The sequence below is a fragment of the Schistocerca americana genome, chromosome 3 (genome assembly GCF_021461395.2).
Source record: "Schistocerca americana isolate TAMUIC-IGC-003095 chromosome 3, iqSchAmer2.1, whole genome shotgun sequence".
NCBI classification, from domain to species: domain Eukaryota; kingdom Metazoa; phylum Arthropoda; class Insecta; order Orthoptera; family Acrididae; genus Schistocerca; species Schistocerca americana.
Window position 1 is genome coordinate 586,659,523 of NC_060121.1, and position 25,775 is coordinate 586,685,297.

The window sequence follows — 25,775 nt, forward strand, 5'->3', positions numbered from 1 at the left end:
CTGCCATTGTTCCCATCTACTAGTACCTGCAATCATCCTAGCTACTTTCATATCCGTAACCTCAACCTTGTTGATAAGGTAACCTGAATCCACCCAGCTTTCACTCCCATACAGCAAAGTTGGTCGAAAGATTGAACGGTGCACAGATAACTTAGTCTTGGTACTGACTTCCTTCTTGCAGAAGAGAGTAGATCGTTGCTGAGCGCTCGCTGCATTAGCTTTGCTACACCTCGCTTCCAGTTCTTTCACTATGTTGCCATCCTGTGAGAATATGTATCCTAAGTACTTGAAACCATCCACGTGTTCTAACTTTGTTCCTCCTATTTGGCACTCAATCCGTTTATATTTCTTTCCCACTGACATTACTTTCGTTTTGGAGATGCTAATCTTCATACCATAGTCCTTACATTTCTGATCTAGCTCTGAGGTATTACTTTGCAAACTTTCAATCGAATCTGCCATCACAACTAAGTCATCCGCATATGCAAGACTGCTTATTTTGTGTTCACATATCTTAATCTCACCCAGCCAGTCTGTTGTTTTCAACACATTATCCATAAATAATATGAACAACAGTGGAGACAGGTTGCAGCCTTGTCTTACCCCTGAAACTACTCTGAACCATGAACTCAATTTACCGTCAACTCTAACTGCTGCCTGACTATCCATGTAAAGACCTTTAATTGCTTGCAAAAGTTTGCCTCCTATTCCATAATCTTGTAGAACAGACAATAACTTCCTCCTAAGAACCCGGTCATATGCCTTTTCTAGATCTATAAAGCATATATACAATTCCCTGTTCCACTCATAACACTTCTCCATTATTTGCCGTAAACTAAAGATCTGGTCCTGACAACCTCTAAGAGGCCTAAACTCTCACTGATTTTCATCCAATTGGTCCTCAACTAATACTCGCACTTTCCTTTCAACAATACCTGAGAAGATTTTACCCACAACGCTGATTAAAGAGATACCTCTGTAGTTGTTACAATCTTTTCTGTTTCCATGTTTAAAGATTGGTGTGATTACTGCTTTTGTCCAGTCTGATGGAACCTGTCCCGACTCCCAGGCCATTTCAATTATCCTGTGTAGCCATTTAAGACCCGAAATTCCACTGTATTTGATGAGTTCCGACTTAATTTCATCCACCCCAGCTGCTTTATTGCACTGCAATCTATTGACCATTTTCTCCACTTCCTCAAATGTGATCCTATTTCCATCATCATTCCTATCCCATTGTACATCGAAATCTGAAACATTACTGATCGTATTTTCACCTACATTGAGCAACTCTTCAAAATATTCCCTCCATCTGCCCAAGGAATCCACAGGATTCACCAGCAGTTTTCCTGACCTGTGCAAAATACTTGTCATTTCCTTCTTACCTCCCTTTCTCCAACCTGTTTCCAAAGTTCTCCCAAGATTTCTTCTTGGATGCTGCAATTATCTGTTTGGCTTTGTTTCTTTCTTCAATATAACTTTCTCTGTCTACCTGAGTTCTAGTATGTAGGCATTTTTGATACGCCTTCTTTTTCCTTTTACAGGCTGCCTTGACTGTGTCATTCCACCAAGCTGTTTGCTTCATCCTACTTTTACACACTACTGTTCCAAGACATTCTTTAGCCACTTCTAGTACTGCGTCCCTGTACCTTGTCCATTCCTTTTCCAATGACTGTAATTGGCTACATTCAACTAACTGGTACCTTTCTGAGATCGCTGTTATGTACTTGTGCCTGATTTCCTTATCCTGAAGTTTCTCCACTCTTACCCTCCTACATATGGACCTGACCTCCTGCACTTTCGGCCTCACAATCCCAATTTCACTGCAGATTAAATAATGATCAGTGTCATCAAAGAATCCCCTGAATAAACGTGTGTCCCTCACAGCCTTCCTGAATTCCTGATCTGTTATTATATAGTCAATGACAGATCTGGTTCCCCTGCCTTCCCAAGTATACCGGTGAATGTTCTTATGTTTAAAAAAGGAGTTTGTGATTACTAAGCCCATACTGGCACAGAAATCCAAGAGTTGTTTCCCGTTCCTGTTGGCCTCCATATCCTCTCCAAATTTACCCGTAACCTTTTCATACCCTTCTGTTCGATTTCCAATCCTGGCGTTAAAATCGCCCATGAGCAGAACACTGTCCTTGTCCTTTACTCTAACAACTACATCACTGAGTGCCTCATAAAAACTATCCACCTTATCTTGATCTGTCCCTTCACAATGCGAATATACTGACACAATCCTAATTTTCTTGCTAGACACTGTCAAATCTATCCACATCAGTCGTTCGTTTACATACCTTATTGCAACTACGCTGGGTTCCATTTCTTTCCTGATGTAAAGCCCTATACCCCATTGTGCTATTCCTGCTTTGACTCCTGACAGGTAGACCTTGTATTCTCCCACTTCCTCTTCTTTCTCACCCCTTACCCGAATGTCACTAACAGCTAAAACATCCAGCCCCATCTTACTTGCAGCCTCTGCCAGCTCTACCTTCTTCACAGAGTAGCCCCCATTGATATTAATAGCTCCCCATCTCATTACCAGTTGTTTGCCAAGTCGTATCTTAGGAGTCCCTGGTTTGTCAGTTAGAGGTGGGACTCCGTCACCTCCAAAGGTCCAAGGCATTTTGCTCCGATTGTTGCCAGCATCATATTTAAAGTACCAGGGAAGCAGGTTGCTAGCCTTACTTGTCCTGAGTCCCATTGGGTTTTACCCCTAATGGCTGAGGGACTGACCGGTGGATTTGGTAGTCTTTGCTGTATGAGCACAAAGGTGACCACGACTCCGAATATGTCAGAGATGCCCAGCCTCATTCCAAAGTAACTGGTATCCTGACTGTCGGGACCATTTACTTGGCCACTCATATGTTGCCTGTGGTTCATACAAATATACAAATCTCTTCTTTAATTAGAGTGCTACACGACATTTGACTGAAACTGCACGTTAGTGATTGGAGTCAAAAAAGAATTATTGCTTAAAAAGGCACATTAAATTCAGATACAAAGATACAGTTCTTCTGAAAGTACTTTGGAAATCATAAATAAACATACAGTGTTTGAGAAATTGATGCAACAGTTTTGAAATGTGTAAGTTTTTGATATTTTTGCAGGTTTTTAATTGGGTTGGCCTATACTCAAATGTCATTGAGCGATCCAGAGGAGCTGAGATAGCACAGTATATTGTGCAGAAGAAAGATCTTGGGTATACAGGTTCAGGACAGGTAATCAGTATCACTGAAGAGAAAATAACTTGCTCAACCTCCCAGAAGAAGCGTTTTTGGCAACTGCTTGGGGCTCAAGAAAATATTGGGGAAGGTATGATAATGTGCCACCATAAATATTATTGAGCCCTACTGTTATGTTTTCATTAAAGTATTAAGTCATAGCTTCATCTCATGAGTGACTTACCATTAAAACACCAGTACTTGATGTTTTGTACCACTGGAATGTTTTGGCACTACACTGGCTTGTATTGTTCTCTACAGCTCTTGTCTGAAGCCAACATTGAAATAACATTTGTTCAGTGTTCTTGAAATGTAATTTTGGCTTCATGTTGGTGTTACTCATAATATATACTATTGATGTGTAAAATAAGGACTTGAATAGTTTGAGGATTAAATAAGTAAATTTTTTGAAGGGTACAGGACACAGCTTTAGATGTCACACACAAATTCTTGTTAACAGTTTCTCTTTCTGTCACTCAAGGTACTCCAGCTTATGCTGGGCATCCAGATGAAGATGAACTTTATGAAAACTGTATCCTGGCTACTAACAAAGTTTATGAGCTGCAAGAGCATGAACTGGTTCCCATGGAAGAATATTGGGGTAGTATACCACGCATTCAGATGCTGGATCCATCAAAAGTATGTTCCCTTTGTGTTTACTAATAAAGAATTTGTTTTCCTTGTCAGATTATTTATGATTACGTTTGGTAACTCTTCCATTACATATTATTTTTGTAGTGAGTACTTAAACAACATGTGTTAATGGAAGTAAATGGGAAAAAGAGGAGAGCTTGTTAATTATACTACCACAAATATTACAACTTTTACGTATTTTAATTTTTCATTTAATTAGTTTTATTGGACATTGTCTTAATGCTTCAGTATCAGTGAACACCTTTTTTCCAGATTATAGTTTTTGACTTTGGCTCTGAAATGTATATTTGGAATGGAAAGAATGCATCTCTGGATACTCGTCGAGAGGCAATCCATTTGGCACGGGAGCTGTGGTCCGAGGGTTATGATTATACAGGATGTGATGTTTGCCCCTTGACCATAAGTGCTGCTCTTGGCTCACACTTAGAGCAAAATGTGAGCACCCCAGTATCTGGTCCAGAACGACCCAGTTGGGCCTTGCTTGGAAAGGTTACACAGCACATGGAGACCATACTTTTCAGAGAAAAATTCCTTGACTGGCCTGATTTTTCTCGTGTCATACGCTCAAAGGTCACGGATGATATAGATAAGCAGGTTTGTATATGCTTGAAAAGTATTGTGTTAGTGTAATGCAAAATACTGTTTCTTTCAGTGTAGTTAATACAGTAACCTGAAACATAAAATATTAATGTGTCAATAGATATAATTTTGTTCAAAAAGTATTTTCCCAAAAAGGTGTAATGCCAAAAACTCAATAGAAACAGGATGTCAATCAACCACATTAGGTGCAATGTAAATTTAGTTTACTTTTTTTCAGGGGGGGGGGGGCAGGGATATAGGTAGCAGACAAATAAAATGCAAGTTATTGGGACATGATTACACACAAAAAGTAGCAATGCCCTGATATTCAATGTTTGTTTACTTCTGAACTTCATTTCTCTGATTGTAAGTCAATTTTGACAGCTGATCACCACTAACAGTTATGTCACTGTGATGAAGTCATAGTTGCCACATTTCAGTTAATACATTGACCTATTCTAAATATTTACCTCTAATACACAGACCAAGCCATAGATTACAAAGTTTACTTAGAAATGAGGGTTCTGGTGTTGTTCATCTCCTCCAAAGTAAATAATTTCTCTGAATGAGTTTCTGTCAAATGTTTAATATAATTTCACATTTAATGTGAAGTTTTAATAATACGAAGAGGAATAAGACAAAAACTGCAAATGTATGCTAATAAAACATTAAATAAATAGTCTTCTTATTGGCATAACCAACAACATTACTATCCATTTTGCCACAGTAACTGATTAATTATATAAATAAATAATATAGATTTTTGCTTCAGTCATCTATACATTTCAGTAGTGTGCTGTCATCACCAAATGTGTGTTGTTGTATTGACATTGTGACATGGATATATGTTGTCCTTTTGGTAGACAGTGATGAGACAAGAAAGTTACATGATGTCTTGATGTTTAGCAGAAACCCACGTTACTTTCTTGCTTTATCACCATGTGCAAAGAAAGCATCAAACATGCGTGCTACAGACGTGATACATAATGTGAGCAAAGCAAAATCTTCCTGATGGTGATTGTAATGGTTGATGGTGGCATCACCACTGAAGCATACCCTAGGTTTTAAAATAAAGAGTGACTGAAAGAAAAAAAAAATGGTCTTGCTTGTTTATTACCTAATCACTCACAGTCCTTAACCAGTAATCCATTATGGGCAAAGTGTATTAAATCATGTATTTGCTTTTGAATCATTAAAATTTTCTGGTATTTCTTGGGGAAGTGAAATGAACATGCACAAATTGTGACAGAATGTTGTCATTGCGACCATTAAAATCTGTTCCTAGAACCTATAAGTGAATTTTATTGTTTGTAAAATTCATATTTTACTTTCAACCTGCTAGAAGTCTTTTCATATGTGGTGCTCAAGATATGAACTTATTCTATGAACCAATCATTTTGAGTTTTTGAGTCTGCTATAAGATATTGATATTATAATGTAATTAAAGACTAAAGTTTTTGTAAACCTTTAAGTAAACTTCTAGGAGATCAACTACTACTTTTACTTCATTGTACTGTTAAATTGTCAACTCACAAAAAATTGAAGGCTTTTGGTACATTTTTAAGCACTGCCATTAAATGCTAAGCTGTTGTGGATTGATAATTATTTTTACCATTCATCTTAAATACAGTTGCTCAAAGTAGTTTTTGGAAATTAAATAAAAAGGCTGCTTTATCCATTATAATGAATGTTATCTAGTAATAGAATGCTACAGTAGATATTTTATTGTCAGAACAGTAACATATTATCTGTACCTAATCCTTCTAATCCTTGCAGTAGTACTAATTAGTGCAATACATAGGTTTTATGTGTATATTCAGAGATGATACTGTACATAGATTACATACTCAAGTAAATAATTTAAGGGTAAAGGACACCACTTACGAATAACAAAAGCATTGAGTCATCAACAGGTCCACACAAAAGAGAATGAAAACTTGCTAGCATTCAGAAATAAAATCTGACCTCAAGCCGGAAAAGGGATACTTTCCTGAACTGCTTCAGATAGGTGGAGCTGGGGGTGGGGGAGAGGGCGGGGCGGTACACTCTCCCCCCATAGCTCTCAGGGAAAGGGGAAAATATACTGTAAGATGTTTTTCTTTCTCAATAAAATGATTTAAAGTAGGTATTACACAGTTTTTAACAGGATAATAACTTTGATGTTTTTTTATGACTACTAACAAATCTCCACACATCTTCCAATATATTAAAAATATTTGAGGGCCCCAGGTCCAGCCCCCTATCCCGCCCCACCTTTGTAGACTATCGTTTGCATGTGTGTGTGTGTGTGTGTGTGTGTGTGTGTGTGTGTGTGTGTGTGTCCACTCTATAACTTGAGAAGGAATTTATTTCTGAAAGCTAGCAAGTTTTCCTTCTCCTTTGTGTGTACCTATCAATGATTCGGTGCTACAGCTGTTCATTGACTTGTCTCCTTTAGTTCTAAATTAATTACATTATACCAGAACTTTCCTACTATATTTACATACCCATGTTTCAGTTATAGAGAGTAATGTAGTGTTGTTCTTCATCCCTTTTCTCTTCTAGCTTTTCTATTGCATTCTCCACATACTGAAAAAGATGAGTTGCAAGTCTCCTCTACAGGTTGGTTACAGCAATGTTGAAATTCTACTTCCCTTTTTGGAATAAATTTGCCATATACTTTGCTTCTTGTCCTCTTATGATTTTTGTTAATACACATTCAGTGTTAAGGAAACCACATCAGTCAATTTTTCAGTACTCATCAAATGGGCCAAAAGCCATAAAATGTTAATCTGAAAAAAATGGAGGGAAGCAGTGTGGTGACAAACAGGACAGTCAACCAGTGACACACCACATGGATGCCAGTATCTCTGGTAGGATCGGACTGTGTACTGAAAGCCTCAGATGGCTAAGGCACATTTATGGGCACACAGAGTACGGAACAAAGAAGCCAGGATTGCAGAAAGGTGGTGGGAAGGGGTGATCGGCATGTAAAAAATGATTATTAATTCCCCTGATACTCCATTACATCGGGGAGCTTTTTGAAGACATCAGTCTGGCAGCATACAAGTGAGAACATTATACAATATAAATTCTTGCAAAACAGGAGATTTTAAAAGTCGGTTTTTGCATAATTAAAATTAAGAGATGGTGCTAAAACTTTCAGAAATGATAATAAAGTACAGAACCAACATGTGGTAACTTGAAGGATAAATGGATTCAGGACCTTGTTGTCAAGCAGAGGGTGATATGACCAGTGGAAAACTGTCAGTTTCTGACTATGGGGGGGAGGGGGGGGAGGAAGTAAACTAATGCTGGTCAAATATGAGGTGTGAGGAGATGGCTTTCAGTGGGTAAAGGGCTTGTGAATGAGGATGTAAAACAAATTTTGTGAAATTTGGAGTGAGTAGGTGCTTCCATTAAATGTGTGACAAATAATGGGCAGCCAGTGGTGTGGTAGAAACATACAACATAGACTTAATTGATTTTTAATGACATGTTCACATGTAGTTTCAGGCTAAAAAATATAGACAGTTTTGGAACAAGGAGTTAACTACAACAGTTGGAGACTAATAGTGCCATCAGCACTCTACAAGAGCACCAAAGAGTTTCTTTTGACAGCTGCTACGAAAGGATGCTGAAGAGTGTAGTACGCCCATGCACGTGTGAAAAAAGGACAAGGGTGAGGGGCTTGAGGGATAGTATTATGAATGATTAAGAAAGTTAAAAAATGTAGTTCAAATAATATGACATAGAAAACACTGTCCCAGTGGTCTGCAAAATTATATGTATTTGGTCGGGGACTGGCTTTGGGCTTCTTAGGCTATCATTATTTCCCAGCTGACAATGGCCTAAGAAGCTGAATGCCAGTTCACGACTAAATAAATATAACTTTGTATAACGTCCTCTTTAATATTATTGTAATGTTCTGCCAAACATCAATGGAAAATGCAGTTGATATGTGCTTCAAAGTTATCCGTACTGTATTTTATGCCACAGTGGATATTTTACATCCTTTTTCAGTAGCTTGATAAGTGACGTGAAACTGTCTCCTTGAGATGATATGGTGGGCTACTGTTTATTGAATTCGTGATGATTTGTAGCTTCTTATAGTGTCTCCGAAGGCTCTTTGTGAGATCGATTGTACAAGACTTGCTATAAAGGGTGAGCATAAATTTTAACTGTGTCTTTCTATCAACCCCCCCCCCCCCCCCCCCCCCCACACACACACACACATATACACACTTGCAACTGAAGACTGGAGAGAAAACGTTAGTGTGCTAGTATGTATGTCTCCCAGTCACACACTCATCAGTGGAGGAGACCTTAATCATATATCAGTCAGTTGGGATACGTACGGTTATTTAAATGCTTAGCATTGTAAGACATCCTGTGAATCAACACTAAATGCTCTGTCTGAAAACTGGTCGGAACACACATTGAGTGGCAACAAATAAACCTGACCTGTTTGAACATGTCCTCATTGAAACTGGTATCAGTGTACATGATGCTGTTCTAACAGTGACAATTATCAAACTACAAAGGGCAACTAAATCAAGTAGAGAGATTTACATGTTGAATAAAGTAGATACTTTTCTATCTCAAAGAAAAACTCTTTAAGTTTTAGCTCAAGGCATGAGCATTTAGAGGAACTTCAGCTCAAGCTTAGAAGAATAGTTGACTGATCACTGGATAAATATTTACCTAACAGAACAGTTCACATTGGGAGGCAACCTACATGGTATGCATTGCTTATAAAGAAACTGTGGTTGATGCATAATAGGTGTAATATGAATGTATAGCGATGTAGGTAGACAGAGGTAAATGAAACATTATTGGCTGTGTAAAGCTGAAGTCTTCAATAATTACCAAAGCAGAATGCTATCAAAAGACCTCATACAAAACCTAAAGAAATCCTAGCCAAATGAAATCCTCCCCTTTCCAACTACTTTTTCTTCCATTTTGACACGACTGATAGCAAAACATATAGCACTGATAATGCCAAATTCAATCATATGTGATGAAATGGTCCTCCATCATGAAACTACAGTGGTCCAGCACGTTTGGTGTGCAAAACCAAAGTCCATTCAGTATTTTTCTCACCCAAACAATTGTGTGCTTCATCAGTATTGTACAATAATATACAATCGATTGGGAATGGGGGGAAAAAAAAAGAAACCAAATGTAAAAAGTGAACACAAATACAACACAAAATATTTTACATTCCATAAAATTAAAAGAAAAAATGTATATAGAACAAGATGTGTATAATATACATGTAGAATATATTTTTGTCTGGAAAAGACTTATTAAACTACCCAACATGACAATTATCACTGAAGTGGTAACACATTGGGTGCATGTACAGTGATATATGTTTAGCTATTACTCAAATGTTGAAATGGAAAAACAAAAGGGAGGGGTTTGGGGGGGGGGGGGCAGCATTTCAAAAAAGATGACTTTTCTGATAAATCTGGGTGTACAATTGTAATGTGCGTTAAAACCCATAGAACATTTATTTGAAATTATATTTTCTTGCATCAACAGTATTCATTCACAAATATTAAATTCAGTTTCTGTCAAGGTGGTGTTTCATCCCCTTAACTGCTGTGTGAGCACATATAAAAAGATGTGAGAATCTGATTTTCCTCTACACTAAAAGATATTCAAAGCTGATCAAAATCAAAGTTTATCCCTTGGATAGGTTTACTTGTCAATACCATATCAGTGCTTCTTAATGAAAGTACAGCCATATGGGGGTATCAAAAAATCTGAGAAAGGCTTGTGGATTTCTTGGCAGGGCGGACGTAGGATCTTATCTTCGATCTAGGGCCACTTTCAGGTGTAGAAGTAACTTCAAGTGTGCCACAGGAGAATGTCTTGAATTCTTTTCTGTTCATGTCATGTATTTAAGACCTAGCACACAATATAAATTTAACCTCTAATTTTTTTGTAGATGATGCCATTGTCTATAGTGAAGTACCGTCTGATAACAGCTGCACAAAAGACCAGAATGGTGACAGTGAAAGACAGATCAGGCATACACTGCACTACAGAACGAACATTATTAGGTTGAAACTTGACTAACCTGGATTTGCCACATTGGTTTCACTGCTGCTGCTACTCCATGTCTGGTTGCTTGTTGTAGTCTGGTTTTACAATAAGTTTTAAGTGATGGAAACAACACTGTATTATTTAGCTCCACATTTGCACCTTTGTTGTTGTTCATAATCTTAAAGTGATCAGCTTGTCTTAAGAATTCAGATAGTATATTAATTGCAGGTTAGTAATTTCAGAATACTGTGGAATATTTTGAGAGTCACAACATAATTTTAGTACACTCTCTACTTCTGATTTATACTGGGCATAAAGTTACGTTTCTTACATAATCTCTTCACATAAAAACAGTTCATTTTTCGTTGTTAACTGACTGTTTACCATTAATGAAATAGCTGAAGCATAATTTTTCACTTCCTTGAAGGCACTTAATAAGACATTTATGCGCAGATGTCAGCAGTTGGTTGGTAAATGAGAAAGCACTCAAAGAACTTCCAAAAAGACATTTACACTGGTGCTGACTGGCATATAGGTGTTAATAATTAGTCAGTTTTGACACAGAGATGTTCACAAGCGTATGATCAGTTACTGACTGGCTTTGACTCTAAGACATTTATGTGAGGCTCACTAAGAGTAGACTGACTGAAGCATTGTCGATTACTACTCATATTTACATATGTGTGTAAGAATAAATTACAAATTATTGATTGACAGAAACAACAAATTTAGAGGATACAGGATTACATTGTACAAAATAATGAGTCTGTTTAACTGTGGCTTGAATAAAGAGAAAATTAACAAAACAATAGGAACTATGTTGTAACTAAAATTTATACTTCTGAGGGTATTTTCCAAGCTTCACGCAAAGTTCACAAGTTATGAATTTTCCTAATTTTCTTAATTCCTCAATTACGACATTATCCTGATAACCCAAGGCATATTGTAGGGAAGAAAAATTATGGCAACAGAATCATGATATTATTTCTTGGAATTAAATATGCTTAAAGTTCAAAATAACAGAAGTATTTTATGGAGGGTAGACAATTTAATTACAAACAAACCTTTTAGTTAATGACTTTTCAGGAAAATTAAAATGTTTACTTGAAAAAGAAAAATTAGGGCTTGTGACTGAGACACATTATTAAAAAAAGACATAACTATTGGCTCATTTAAAATCTTAGCTTCACATGTTCAGTATAGATCAAAATTGCTCACTAATCTTTCAAATAAATTGTTTTTAGGTAAACTAATTATTTCTTTGTAGTTAGAAATCTACCTTATTTAGTTAACAACTAAGTTTCATAAGCCTTGGGTTGAATAAGAAATTACTCATTTCATATAATTATAGCATCTGTATTATGAATATAATGGATAAAAAAGAGAAATTATGTATTTAAGGAGTAAAATCATAGCAAGTGGAGGCACCCTGACCTTGCTTTGTTTCAGAGCAAGTGATGAAAATTATACGGTGTATGGTGTATGCACATAGCATTTCTAACAGGATTGGTTATATTATGTGTAAACACAGTGTGAAATGTGTTTTTGTCCACTGCCTAGGATTATGGCCCTTTTAGGGTCTGTAAAGCATGATATTGATTTGTGTAAGATTGGTGCTTGCCATATCCCATGCAGTTGTGGTATGTCTTCCATTGGTCAGACCATCAGGATTCAGGATTACTGAGGACCATTGTATAGAACATAAGTGTCACACATGCCTCCAGCAGCTGAGCAAATCTGCTATTGCAGAACATTGCCTTGGTACTGGGCGTTTTGTGGAGTATAACACCACTAAGGTTCTGGTGTGCATTTTCAGCTATTGGGGTAGCATTATTAAGGAAGAAGTTGACACTGAATTAGTAAGTGACCTCATAAATACACACACAGATTTTTACTTAAATTCTGATAAGAATCCCACTCTATCCCTGGCCAAACAACAGGGGGACAGAGTTATGAAGTGGAAAGAATCCAGCACATACGGTACAGGAAGTCCCCTGTGCCATGTGTTTCAGTTGTTGTGGGTATGGATATAGTTATGATGTTGAATGAATGCCCTGCAGGTACATACTTGCTAGAATTTTGATACCATAATGGATTAGTCATCCTACCAAAAAAAAAATCATTACCTGGAATTTGGTTGGTCATTCAAAGACATTTAAATTGTGTTCTTTCATTGGAGACACATTTTGTACTGTTGTCATCTCAATAATTTATTTCTGCAATGGTACTCTGTTCTGCAGTTATTAAATCTACTTTGACCACAAATGAATATAATGAGTCAACATCTTGCTGAGATCAAGCATTTCCAATCTTGTGGTTTGTGAGCATCTGACTACAACTGTTACTACCTAAATCTCATAAATTCACTTGAAAACTGTTTGTCAGTGTCCAAATTGATTGAATTGTGAAAATAATAGCTGTCAGACATTCACTGTTAAGTAGTTCAACAGTTCAACACTCTCTCTCTCTCTCTCTCTCTCTCTCTCTCTCTCTCTCCCTCCCCCTCCCTCCCCCTCCCCCTCCTCCTCCTCCTCCTCTTTCTTTTCCTCCCCTCGCACTCCAACTCCCCCCTTTTCCCTTATCCATATCTTCTTGACATTATTTGGTAGAGAATTTGGTTTTAATTGAAGTTAGCTGTTACTCCCTGCCCTACATTTTCATACACACCCGGTTATTGTTCGCTAATGGTAACTGATATTGTCTGTTTCCCAAGACCTTATCTTTTATTTATATGTTATTTTGTGGAACTAAATATGTTAATGAATAGTCACTATTAGTGGTTCTTGTCCTTAGAAGTGTGATGTCACAATTGTGAACAAATTTAATGATTGTGCCCCACACTCTGATTGTTCACCACTTCTGAGGCCAAGTCTGCATACACCATGTACATAGAAAACCAGAGTCAAAGTTGACATCTCAAAAACAAAACTCTGACTGGATCAAGTAGTCATGAGATTAGCCCTTGATATTTGGCCTTGCTACTATTCTGGCATTGCTAGAAAAAGGGGGGGGGGGAGGCAGGATGGAGAAGTGCAAATTGATTGTACATCTGCATTACACCAGTACATGTATTAGGGATGTCTGTATGATTTGCATTTGTGTGATTTGCTTTTTGATGTTTGATAATTGTCTTACTGTTTAGAATTGGTTAAAGTTTTATGAGAGTTATTATTTTTCTTGTTCCATTTAAGGCATGTTTATTATGATGAAAAACTTCCATTCTGGTAGTATGCAAAATGTTTCTCATGTCTGAATTTTATTTCATTGTGTCCTGAGATGTAGAGGAGAGTATGTTTTTAAGTAACGTTAGTGATCATTACTTTTGGTATATAAAATCATCACATTAGATAACAATTCTTTGAAATTTGTGAAGGGACCATTTTCATCCAAAACAAATGTGTGTTAATTTTATGTTTCAGTTTGATGCAACCATTGACGTCAAACCCTGTGATGCTAAAATGATGACAGAATCAAAACAAAGTGAACCTGATCTTGAACTTGAAGGCCTGCATCTAGGTCGTGGCTGTAATTACTTTGATCAGGAGGTTAGTAGAAGCTTCCTTTTTTTTAAAAGTGCACTGCACATTATTACGTGGTGTAATACAAAACATTGTTTCCTGTACCTAACCATAAGGATGATTTACAGAATATATCAGTCATAAGCACTCAGATGATTAATTTTGCAAATTTAGCTCAGCCATTACATGTAATGATAACATGATGATTCAGTACATATGGGCATTGTTATTATACATATTTACAACTAATTAGTATGTACATGAAGGAAGATCGGAACCCAGTCACAAGCAACCTAGCAGACATTTTGCTGCTTGTCTGCTTGTGTCTGTGTATGTGCGGATGGATATGTGTGTGTGTGCGAGTGTATACCTGTGCTTTTTTCCCCCTAAGGTAAGTCTTTCCGCTCCCGGGATTGGAATGACTCCTTACCCTCTCCCTTAAAACCCACATCCTTTCGTCTTTCCCTCTCCTTCCCTCTTTCCTGACGAAGCAACCATTGGTTGCGAAAGCTAGAATTTTGTGTGTGTTTGTTTGTGTTTCTATCGACCTGCCAGTGCTTTTGTATGGTAAGTCACATCATCTCTGTTTTTTTAATATATATATATATATATAATTTTTTTTATTCTTTTTTTTTTTACCTGGGGAACCAGCATGTTTCTACTCCACAGCAGCCTGCTTGGTTTACCCTGGCATGTAGTGGTATGCCCGCAGCTCATCACCAGTGATGATTCCTATACAGAAGTCATTCCCTTCTATGATGTAATGCATTAAGTGATCTAAGCTTATTATCATTCACTGGCCCTTGTGGTTGTCTGTCAGGTTTTTAGGCGCCCAGCAAGCACAAACTTTACGAAATTTCAATGTGTCGTGAACAGTATCATACACCACACCATAGGAAGTGTTGAACTACTCCAATAAGGTTCGCAGTTGCACATGCTGGTCATTCAAGATTGCTGCCTCAATGGCTTCGACCTTCTTCAGGGTTGCAGCTGTTACTGGCTGTCCGTAGCATGATGAATTCCCAAAGTTCACACAGCCCTTTTGGTAGAATGCATACCACATTGCTTTGGTACAATTCACATGGTACATACCTTGCATATCCCCTTGAATTTCACTCAGTTTATGCCCTTTGACCCACAAATATCGAACTACAATTCACTGCTCTTCACAAGTTGATGACAGTAACATGTGCACCATGTTTGTTTCGTAGTCCAGGCTTCTCCTGTTACACCTGCGCTGGAAAGCAAAATACCTTCTGTAGCGCTAACTTCAGACTATATTGTTGTGAAATTTCAACTGCGCTGGAAAACAAAATACCTTCTGTAGCGCTAACTTCAGACTATATTGTTGTGAAATTTCAACATTCAGCTGGAATACCAGGGGAGGAAAAAATTATTGTGTGTTACTTTCTGATCCTCCCTCCTGTGTAACCAAATATGGTATAACAAACATGTGACTTCTGAAGTACTTTTTAACACAAAATTGTTACAGTAGATATACACATTTACTGTTTAGAAAGTTTTAAATTTCCCTTAAATCTTCATTTTATTGTTTTTACATGTCAACTTTTTGATTCTCTCTTCCAGTAATCAAAATATTTATTTAAGGAATAAAATTGATTCTCTTTCAAGTGTCCATTATTGTGTTTAAAGTTGTTAGTGGTTCTTGTGTGAGAACTGGAAGGCAGTTGTATAGGTACAAGTGTGGTATAGTTGGTGACGAAATTCATGAGACCTCTCGCCTTTCCATTACATTGAAATGTACTGCTTAACAGTCCATCACACAGCATGACGTGCAAGGAGACCAAGTGCTACCAATGTACAGTCTGCAGATGTCAAGTCGAAAATCTATTGAAGCATTGTCAGACACTTTTACATCTTGCTGTAGACTATATTGCTAATGATTAATTTATCACTTCTGTTAATCTGTCATGTTCTATACACTAATGAAAAAAGGCTGTTTAGTGTAAACTGTACTAACAAAAAATAGAATTACAACTTATCATAACATTAAAAAAATTTTCTTGTCTCTTTTGTAATAAAACAAAGTATCCCAAATTGTCACGAATTAACAAGACACTATGCACTTTCGGTCTCAAGACGGTCTATGTCTGTGTTCAGTTTGCAGTCATACAAAAGTAGCATTACAGGACTTTCATGGAAATGTGGAAATATAGCAGTTGAGGTGACGTATCCCAATATTAGTTGCGATGATGTATGCCATCAGCTGTGTACTTTCTCACTTGCGTGATATGGATAGTTAAATGATTTCCTGTGTTATTAACTCATGGAGTTAAGCCAGTTTCTCTGGGATATAATAAAGCCTTTGGATGTGTTAGAAATTAAGTGACATTTGTCAGATCGCTGCTTACATTGATATAAATGACCATGTTAATCAGCAGGACAACATGTCACACAAATATTTCTCTGTATTTATTTTATATTTTGTATCCTTCTCAATGGAAAATGGATTCCTATTTCTTCATATATAGAGCAGGATCATGTTTAGTCTGCCAGCTCAAGAAGGAAATGCTTCTAAACTTTCATGTATATCATTGCTGTAGTGCAAGAGTTGTTTTAGCTGTTTCAGCAAAACAATGACACATCACGTTGCTGAATTAAATCAACCACAGATACTATTTGAGTGCTCTGTCTCTTAATTATTTAAGTATATCACTTTTAACTGTTTTCCTATCAAGATTTCAATTAATACATTTGATAAGCATGTGAGATGCGTTATTGTTCAAAGTTATTTCGTTCATTTGAATGTTGAACCTGTATCTGATCTGAAACTGCTATTGAAAAAGCAGCACAGATTCTAATACTTGAGATAAAGTTCACATAAATATATTGTTCTGATATTAACTCTGAAGTTACAATCAAAATCAAATTTCAACTCGAGCAATTAAACGAAGCTATTTCAATAGACTGTCAATGTAAGCCACTTTAAAGAAATTAAGTTTTCACTCTTCCTAATTTCCCAAAATCCTAATTCAGACACTTCTTCTCAAAAGGTGAAACTTCCAGTTTTCATTCCAAGATGCCTAATATTTCCAAAATAACTTACTCACCAAAAACTTTCAAAGTGGCCCTTAAAATGAAAGTCCTTTTGTTCAGTTAATATCAACCACAAACTTTCAGTGTAGTCACAACACATTTAAATCAACACACTTTTATTTTTAACACATTGATATCATATACAGAGGTTATTAAATGTTCAAGACATTTTGTGAACTGATACGATTAACATACATCAGTTTCAAACATTAGTTTTTATAAAAATGCACAGAGAAGATTTGACAATGATGGCATGATGTTCTCGCCATCGTGGACAGTCTGTGCCTTTTTGTTTAGTACACAATTAAATAAAGTTCTAAAATCGTATATATGCTTTCACTGCTCAAATATTAAATGCACTGAATAACTGAACACCACCCATTGGGATATTTTGTGATCTCAAAGGCTTTTGGTTGTGTGAATCATGAAATTCTTCTAGATAAGCTTAAGTATTGTGGTATGAGAGGGACAGTGCACAAATGGTTTGATTCATATTTAACTGGAAGAATGCAGAAGGTTGAAATTAACACTACAGATAGTCTGCAAAAATCAGCAGAGTCCTCTAAATGGGAGGTATCAAGAATGGTGTTCCACATGGTTCAGTATTGGGTCTGTTCTTGTTCCTAATATATGTTAATGACTTGCCACTCTGTGTTCATGAAGGTAGAAAGCTAGATCTTTTTGCTGATGATACAAGTATAGTAATCACACCCAACAGACAAGAATCAGCAGAGGAAATTGTAAGTGATGTCTTTCAGAAAATTATTTAGTGGTTCTCTGTAAGTGGATTCTCACTAAATTTTGAGAAAACACACTATATACAATTGTTTACAGTAAACAGCATAACACCATTGTTAAATATACACTATGAACAGAAGTCTGTTGCTAAGGCAGAATATTCAAACTTTCTGGATGTGTGCATTGATGAGAAATTGAATTGGAAGAAACACATTGATTATCTGCTGAAACGATTAGGTTCAGCTACTTATGCCATTAGGGTTATTGCAAAATTTAGCGATGAACATATCAGTAAATTAGTGTACTATGCCTATTTTTATTCACTGCTTTCATATGGCATCATATTTTGGGGTAGTTCATCAGTTCATCATTAAGAGAAAAACTATTCATTGCACAAAACTGTGTAATCAGAATAATAGCTGGAGCCCACCCAATATCACCTTGCAGACATTTATTTAAGGAACTCAGGATATTCACAGTCCTTCACAATAAATATGTTCACTTACAAAATTTGTTATTGATAACCCACCCCAGTTCAAAAATAACAGTGATTGCATAGCTACAACACTATTCTGGGTTAAATCTGACTTTGGAACAGAAGTGGGTGAATTATGCTACGACAAAAATCTTTGGTCATTTGCCAAATAGCATTAGAAGCCTGACAGATAGCCAACCAACATTTAAAAACAAATTAAAAGAATATCTGAATGACAAGTATTTCTACTCAATAAATGAATTTTTCGATATGAAGTAGTAACTGAAAAAAAAAAATTGTTTTGTGTAAAAAAAAAAAAAAAAACTTATGTTAAACTGATCTGTGATGACTAGTGACAGTGGTCTTAGACAGTGGTGGGATATCAACTTGACTGTCACTCACCATACGGTCTGACAACAAGGAGTAATGGTCTTGGATGCCATTTCATTTCATAGCAGGACCCCTTAGGTTCATCTATAACACCCTTACAGCACACCAGTACATTGATGATATTCTGTGTTATGTTTTATTGTACTTTATGGCAAGCCATCCTGGGCTTACATTTCAGAAAGATAATCCCTGTCCATACATGGCAAGAGTTTCTTCTACTGCTTGTCTTACTGCTTACCAAACCCTACCTTGTCCAACAAGGCCTCTGGATATCTCAGCAATTGAGAATGTTTGGAGCATTATAGGGCAGGGCCCTCCATCCATCTCGGGATTTTGACTATTCAACTCTGCAGCTGAACAGTGTGTGGCACAACATCCATCAGGAGGAATTCAACAACTCCGTCAATGCCAAGCCGAATAATTGCTTGCATAAAGGCTACATATGGACCAACGTGTTATTGACTTGCTCAATTTGTGAAACTCTTTCTCTTGAATAAATCATCCAATTTTTCTGAAATGGTAGTCATTTTTTTCTGTACATGTACATCAAATCTATCAGTTTCTGTCCCATTCAGATGATTCCTTCGTGGTGTGTGCGTGTGTGTGTGTGTGTGTGTGTGTGGGGGGGGGGGGGGGGGGATAGTTTCCTCCTCTTCAGTAACTATAGTACCTACTTTGTGGTTTTCTGCCTTAACTGAACTGGAAACTAAAAGATTCATTCATCAGAAAAATTATTTGCTTTTTTTAGCATCACCAGACATTATTAAAATGAGTAAATTACATTCTTTTTGATGTTCTGTACTTGAAAATGGTTTTCCTTATGAATGCTTTCATTCGCAGCAACTCTAACACATAGTAACACAAATGGAAAGATAGCATAACACTGATGGAAAAAAATGCTAACATTTAGAAACAAATTTCGTAAGTTGTGAGTAATATATAGTCTCAGATCAGAAAAGCAAACTGTGCAAGGAAATGTTTTGCAATGACTGAAAAATAAAACTCAAAAGCCGCAAAGAAAACTAAACAAGTGAATGACTGTGGTACAACTTCAATTCCAACTTCTGGTATCATGAAAGGAGAAGCAGTTGTGATGAGAATCTGAAACAAGGAATAAAAAGTGCCAACAGTAATGTCTCAAATATGTCACTCTTTGCAAGACTGTTATTCTATTTAACCAAAGGGATGAAAAATATCATTTACTCATAATGATTACAATGTAACTGTTGGTGATGCTTTGTCAGTAAAAGCGAAAAATACCTGAGAAATTAACTTTCCAATTTTCAACCAGTTTAAAACAGAGAGGAACCAAAGTAATGAGAAGTTACCCTAAGTGAGTGTGGTACGAAATTTCTGTGCAGTGCCTCACAACTGGGGCATTTTGCTCAAAGTTTGTTTCCCGGTTACTTCATACTGATGACAGCTCTAGGCTGTCACAACATTCATATGAGAATTATTGAAGCATAATTGTTAAAATAGACTGCTATGTTAAATATTACAGAACTTGGAGTCGAGTCTGATTCAGTGGACAACGCTAATTGTAATTTCATTTCCTCTCAGAGACTAATGGAAAGACATAACACAGATTTTAAGATACATCATGCACGCACATCAACTTGTCTCCTGACATAGTTTCTCATCAGATTTTGCTTAACTAAACAAGTTGAAAGTCACATGAATAGGGCAAAACCAAAAGGACAAACAGACAAGGAGACTAGACACCTCACTCTTTACATCACCAAGGGATAATTTGGAAGAGTTGAACACTGGTAAGAAATGAATTTAAATGAAGTGACATTGATGAAATAAATTAAATTTTGGAGATCAAACCTAAATTATTGCTTTCATAAGTATTTCCTTTTTGAAATCGCCCCTATCTAGTTAACAAACACTACTTAAGTGTCACTGAAGATCTATCAGAGTTGTTTCAGACACTTACTTTCATAACTCATGTTGTGGAGTATTGACCTCCCATGGGAAGTGTACCCCACCTGGTACTGTTGTTACCACAGTCCCACTGCAAAGTAGCCTGCAGTCCCAGCAAATGATGAATTATGCCATTATTCGAAAAATTTGTAGTCGAACGCAGATCGACACCTTTTGCCTTGACACTAACGAAATAGATAAGACAAGACTCAACAGTTTCATCTTAACATGGAAGGTGAGAATAAATAAGTCATCAGTTTTATACCACCATCATCTTTGTAGCAGTCAGATTACCTTCACGTAATTCTAAATTCATGCTACCGAACTGGAAACACGCATTGCTTCCAACCTGCACATAAAACACGTTGCACCCTGCAATTTCATCAGAAAATGCAGCTGATGAGGGGAAACCACCATAGGTTGCTCACTTCACACAGTCAAGGGTGAAAATAAAGGGACATTTATTTTGTTTTAGTAATTTCCAAGAAAATTACGAAATTTTGATGCTACTTCATCAGTTTGCATGCACAACATTAAACCTAGTGAGGTGGTAGTGTAGTGACCAAGATTACAGTTTCAAATTTCTGTACTCCATGCTCAGATCCAGTTGTATGCTTTTCTTCTTCTTCCTCCTCCCCTTCCTCTTCCTCCTCCCCTTCCTTCTTCTCCTTTTTTTCTTCCTTTTACTTTTTTACCACCACTCCCTCTGCAGAAGTATGTGTCACTGAGAAATACAACATCATCGCAAATTTTAGATAATAAACAGTAACTGAAAATGCAAAATGTAAAAATTCATAGCACCTCAAGGAAAATGTGAAGGCACATACGCCACAGTCACATTTTTAGTGTCAATATCATTAGCAAAAGCAACAACGTTAACACTGTTAAGTGCCTCTCAATCCTTTGAAAACTCCACTGCAAACCAGGTGTATCAAGTATTTTCACGAAAGCTGGAGCCTGTAATTGATTATGGACTTTAGCATGAATTTTATTAGTTACATCGCTTCTACTTGAAATTTCCATTTGCAGTGCGATGAGAATAGGGCACTTTTGTAATGGATGTGACTGTACTGCTTCATCTGTCAGTAAAAGTATATATCATAACTTTTAATGAACTTGTTGATCTTCAGATTTCATCAATAACAAGGCCATTGTATAAGGAGGGATAGCTTTTCCCACCCCATGAGTAAGTAATGTACATAAGTGGCCCTATTTTTATGTAAGGTCCCAAAACTGATAATAGATTTCTTTGTTTCATTTGGCTGACAGCTATTCCTGTAACTGTATCACTTCAAAACAATAACATTCTCTTACTAGAGATTTGATACGTTCTGTTTGATCCATACTAATAGCAAATTTGGGATGTATTTGGCGACATATTGTTGCCAAATTCTGTTTCCCCTTGAAAAAATCGCACCCGATGTTTACGGCTTTGTATTCATGACTTTCCAACAGCAGTGAGACTGTAGCAGCCATTGCCTATGCCACAATAATCATGTAGAAACCACCATGTCCATTGTTTCTAGCATCTGTAAAATGATCGAACACCCACAAATCGATAATTTTACATTTATGTCGAGTTGGTTCTCTACTTGCCACCTGGGTCCTCCATCACGATAGCTGTTTCATACTTGGGAGCGTACACTGCCCAGTTTCTGGAAAACTGTCACCAACAGTTTTTGTTTTTTCTTCAAGAAGTCAGTGGCAAATTTGGTCTCTGAGTCCAACAAGAGATAAACCAGTTAATGGTATGGCATCATAATATGTTTACAGTAGACACAAAATCTGAAAAGCTGTTTGACTATATCTTTGGCATAAATCAAAACAGCTAATTAAGACTTCAGTCTGTGTGTTAATGTAACCAAGGTATTACTTGAAGTTTGCACATGATATAGTGTGGTTCTGAAGTGAATGGGTGCTATCTTCATCCTAAATTTACACTGTATGTGGACCTTCCACTTATTGTACAGTATTTGGTATAGTACATGCTAACAGTGAAGTGAGGCTTTGCATGTGGACTGACAAAATTACTTGTCACATGCCTTGCAACATGGTACATAATGTTACTGTACATGTAAGTAATAGGCGATATCTTAAGCCAAAATCAAGACTTTGATATTTATTATGTTTTTAAGATCTTTAGACTGTTACACAAGTTACATATTTCACTCTTCTGTTGTTGATAATATTGCCTTAGTCTAAATTAGCTAATAGCTCAGCAAATAAGGTAAATTTACAGCCTACAGTGGACAGTGTTTTATTTTTTAGCAACTATATATTCTACAGTCTTGAGATGACTGCAAATTAATGTTGAACTTGAGCAGTTCAGCTCATTATTCATCAGGAGTTATCTGAAGATGACAATAAATCATATTGCCAAAAATTCATACAGTACCCATATCTTGGCCCAACAGACCATTCAAAAAGAATTTGAATTAGAAATTCAGCATAATTGTGAGTGAGAGTATGGTGAATATTGAAAGTTTCCCCATTTTCTGCATAATATTGTGGGATAAATTCTAGTATCCAATTCCATCCGTCGGCTTTGACCATTGACATCATACATAAGACAGAGATGCTACATTAAGGTGATATCTGAAGGTATCAAGACTTACTTGAAAACAAAGAAATGTAGCACAGAAAATAATGATGATGATGATGTGTTATATACATATGTACAATAAAATACAATTACAGTTCACATGATTAATTACATAGCCATTAACAGGCTCAGTGATCAACTGGAGACACTGCTCACCATAACTAGCCGATGTTTGGTGAATCCGCCATACAGGTTATGGGCATTTGGGGTTGCTAGTACTGCTTGTGCTCGCAATTTTTGAGTGATTCTTTCATTGCATTATAAACTAAAACTATACACCACTGTATAATATCAGTAAACAGTAATTTCATTTCTTCTTTTAGGTAGAACTATTAGACATCTTGCACCAACCTAACATAGTCACTGTGACGTATAGCACCACAATTTGGTTTTGTGGAGCAGTCTCTCCAGTTTAGTAATGAGCTCACTATCCAAAGATTATATCCCAAACAAATTGAAGTAACTAAAAAGAAGGTAGCAACAGAAAAAAGGGAATAAACATGCGTGAAATAAATATCATCACAGTTTATGCAAGTAAGTGAAAGAACCACAGGTGACTTTTAAAGACCACTACAATATCACCAATAGTAAACTCGTAATATTGTGGAATAGTGGTAATTCTTAATAATAAATACTGAATCTAAGGGGACTACTGTACGAAAGAGGGGGTTCTGGGTGGGAACAAACTCAAATCTAACACAACAATGCCAAATGAAATAAATAGTAACAAACAGGAAACTTAGAAAAATTTAAACAGGAAACAAGGAGAGAGCAAAACAGAAAATTCATGAATAAATAACAAATTTTGGAATCGGTAACTAGGATTGAGCTATATTAGGTCAGTTGTTGTTACCATTTCCAAGGTTCAGTATTTTTAGCAGTAGGCGTGTGCAATGTTTTCTTGCAAGTTTCCTATATTTATTGTTACTTTATGTACTATTTTTGTTGCTTTCTTTGAGGATTTTCATATGTGGTATCACACTACATCTACATCTAGACCTAAGCCACTGTACAGTGTATGGTGGAGGGTGCCCTGTACCACTGCTAGTCATTCCCTTTCCCATTCCACTGACAAATAGACCAAGGGAAAAATGACTGTCTGTATGCCTCTGTATGAGCCTTATTTTCTCATTTCTTATCTTCATGGTCCTTGCGCAAAATGCATCTTGGTGGTGCTAAAATCATTCTGCAGTCAGCTTCAAATGCTGGTTCTCTAAATTTTTACAATGGTTTTACTCAAAAAGAAGCTGCCTTCCCATTTGAGTTCCTGAAGCTTATCCATAATAGTTGCTTGTTGTTTGAACCTACTGTAAACAAATATAGCAGCCCACACCTCAATTGTTTCAATGTCTTCCTTTAATATGATCTTGTGTGGATCCCAAACACTTGATCTGTATTCAACAATAGTTAATACTAGCACCTATACGTGATCTCGTTTACAGATGAACCACAGTTCCCCAAAATTCTCCCAATAAACTGAAGTCAACCACTCATTTTCGATACCACAATATTCACAAGCATGATTCATTTCATATCGCTTTACAACATTACACACAGATATTTAAATGAAATGACTGTGCCAAACAGGACACTACTAATGCTTTATTTGAACATTGTGGATTTGTTTTTCCTTTTTCCTTTCACCTATATTAACTTAATTTTTTCTAAATGTAGAGCTACTCGCCATTAATCACACCAACTGTAAATTATGTATACGTCATATCCTCCTACAGTCAGGGAGAGACTACATCTTCCCTTACACCACAGTGTCATCAGCAAACAGCTGCAGATTGCTGCCTACCCGGTTCGCCAAATCATTTATGTGCGTAGAGAATAGTAGTAGTTGTATCATACTTCTCTGGGGCGCTTCAGATGATTCCCTTGTCTCAGATGAACACTCATCAATGACAAGGATAGTGTACTGGGTTTTGTTTCTTAAGAGGTATTTGAGCCACTCGAATGTCTGGAAACCTGTCCTGTAAGCTTGTTCCTTTATTAACAGTCTGCAGTGGGGTCTGCTTCAAATGATTTTCAGATATCTAGAAATATGGAATGTGCATCTAGTCCTTCATCCATAATTTTCAGTATGTCATGTGAGATAAGGGCAAGCTGAGTTTTGCATGTGCGATGCATTCTAAAACCATACTGATTCATGGACAGTAGCTTTTTGGTCTCAAGGAAATTTATTAGTATTCAAACTGAAATTATATTCAAGAATTCTGCAGCAAACCAATGTTGAGGATATTCATCTGTAACTTTGCAGATCCATTCTGTTACTCTTCTTACATACAGGATCCATCTGTGCTTTCTCCCAGTCACTCGGGATTTTGTATTTTGTGCAGACTGATAGGTATGGAACAAATTCAAGTTCAGTAAAGGCTCAGTGCTGTAGAGTACTATTTGTAAAACTGAATTGGGATGTCATCTGGAACTGACAACTTCCTTGTTTTCAACTCTTTCAGTTATGTCTCTAGCCCATGGATGCTTTGTGCTATGTCATCCATATGGGACTCTGTGCTATGGTCGAACGATGATACGTTTGAACGATTCTCCTGTGTGAACCGTTTATTAAG

At 36.7% G+C, this 25,775-nt stretch overlaps 1 protein-coding gene across 4 annotated transcripts in view; it reads left to right on the forward strand.

Moving 5' to 3' along the window:
- The window catches only part of LOC124606641 (supervillin), a 172,396-nt gene that overhangs the window by 99,540 nt on the left and 47,081 nt on the right, over positions 1-25,775 (forward strand). For all 4 annotated transcript variants that reach the window (XM_047138638.1, XM_047138639.1, XM_047138640.1 and 1 more), the window contains 4 exons: positions 3,117-3,321; positions 3,712-3,869; positions 4,137-4,478; positions 13,916-14,041. In XM_047138638.1, the coding sequence (XP_046994594.1) occupies positions 3,117-3,321; positions 3,712-3,869; positions 4,137-4,478; positions 13,916-14,041 (831 nt within the window). The remainder of the gene's footprint in view (positions 1-3,116; positions 3,322-3,711; positions 3,870-4,136; positions 4,479-13,915; positions 14,042-25,775) is intronic.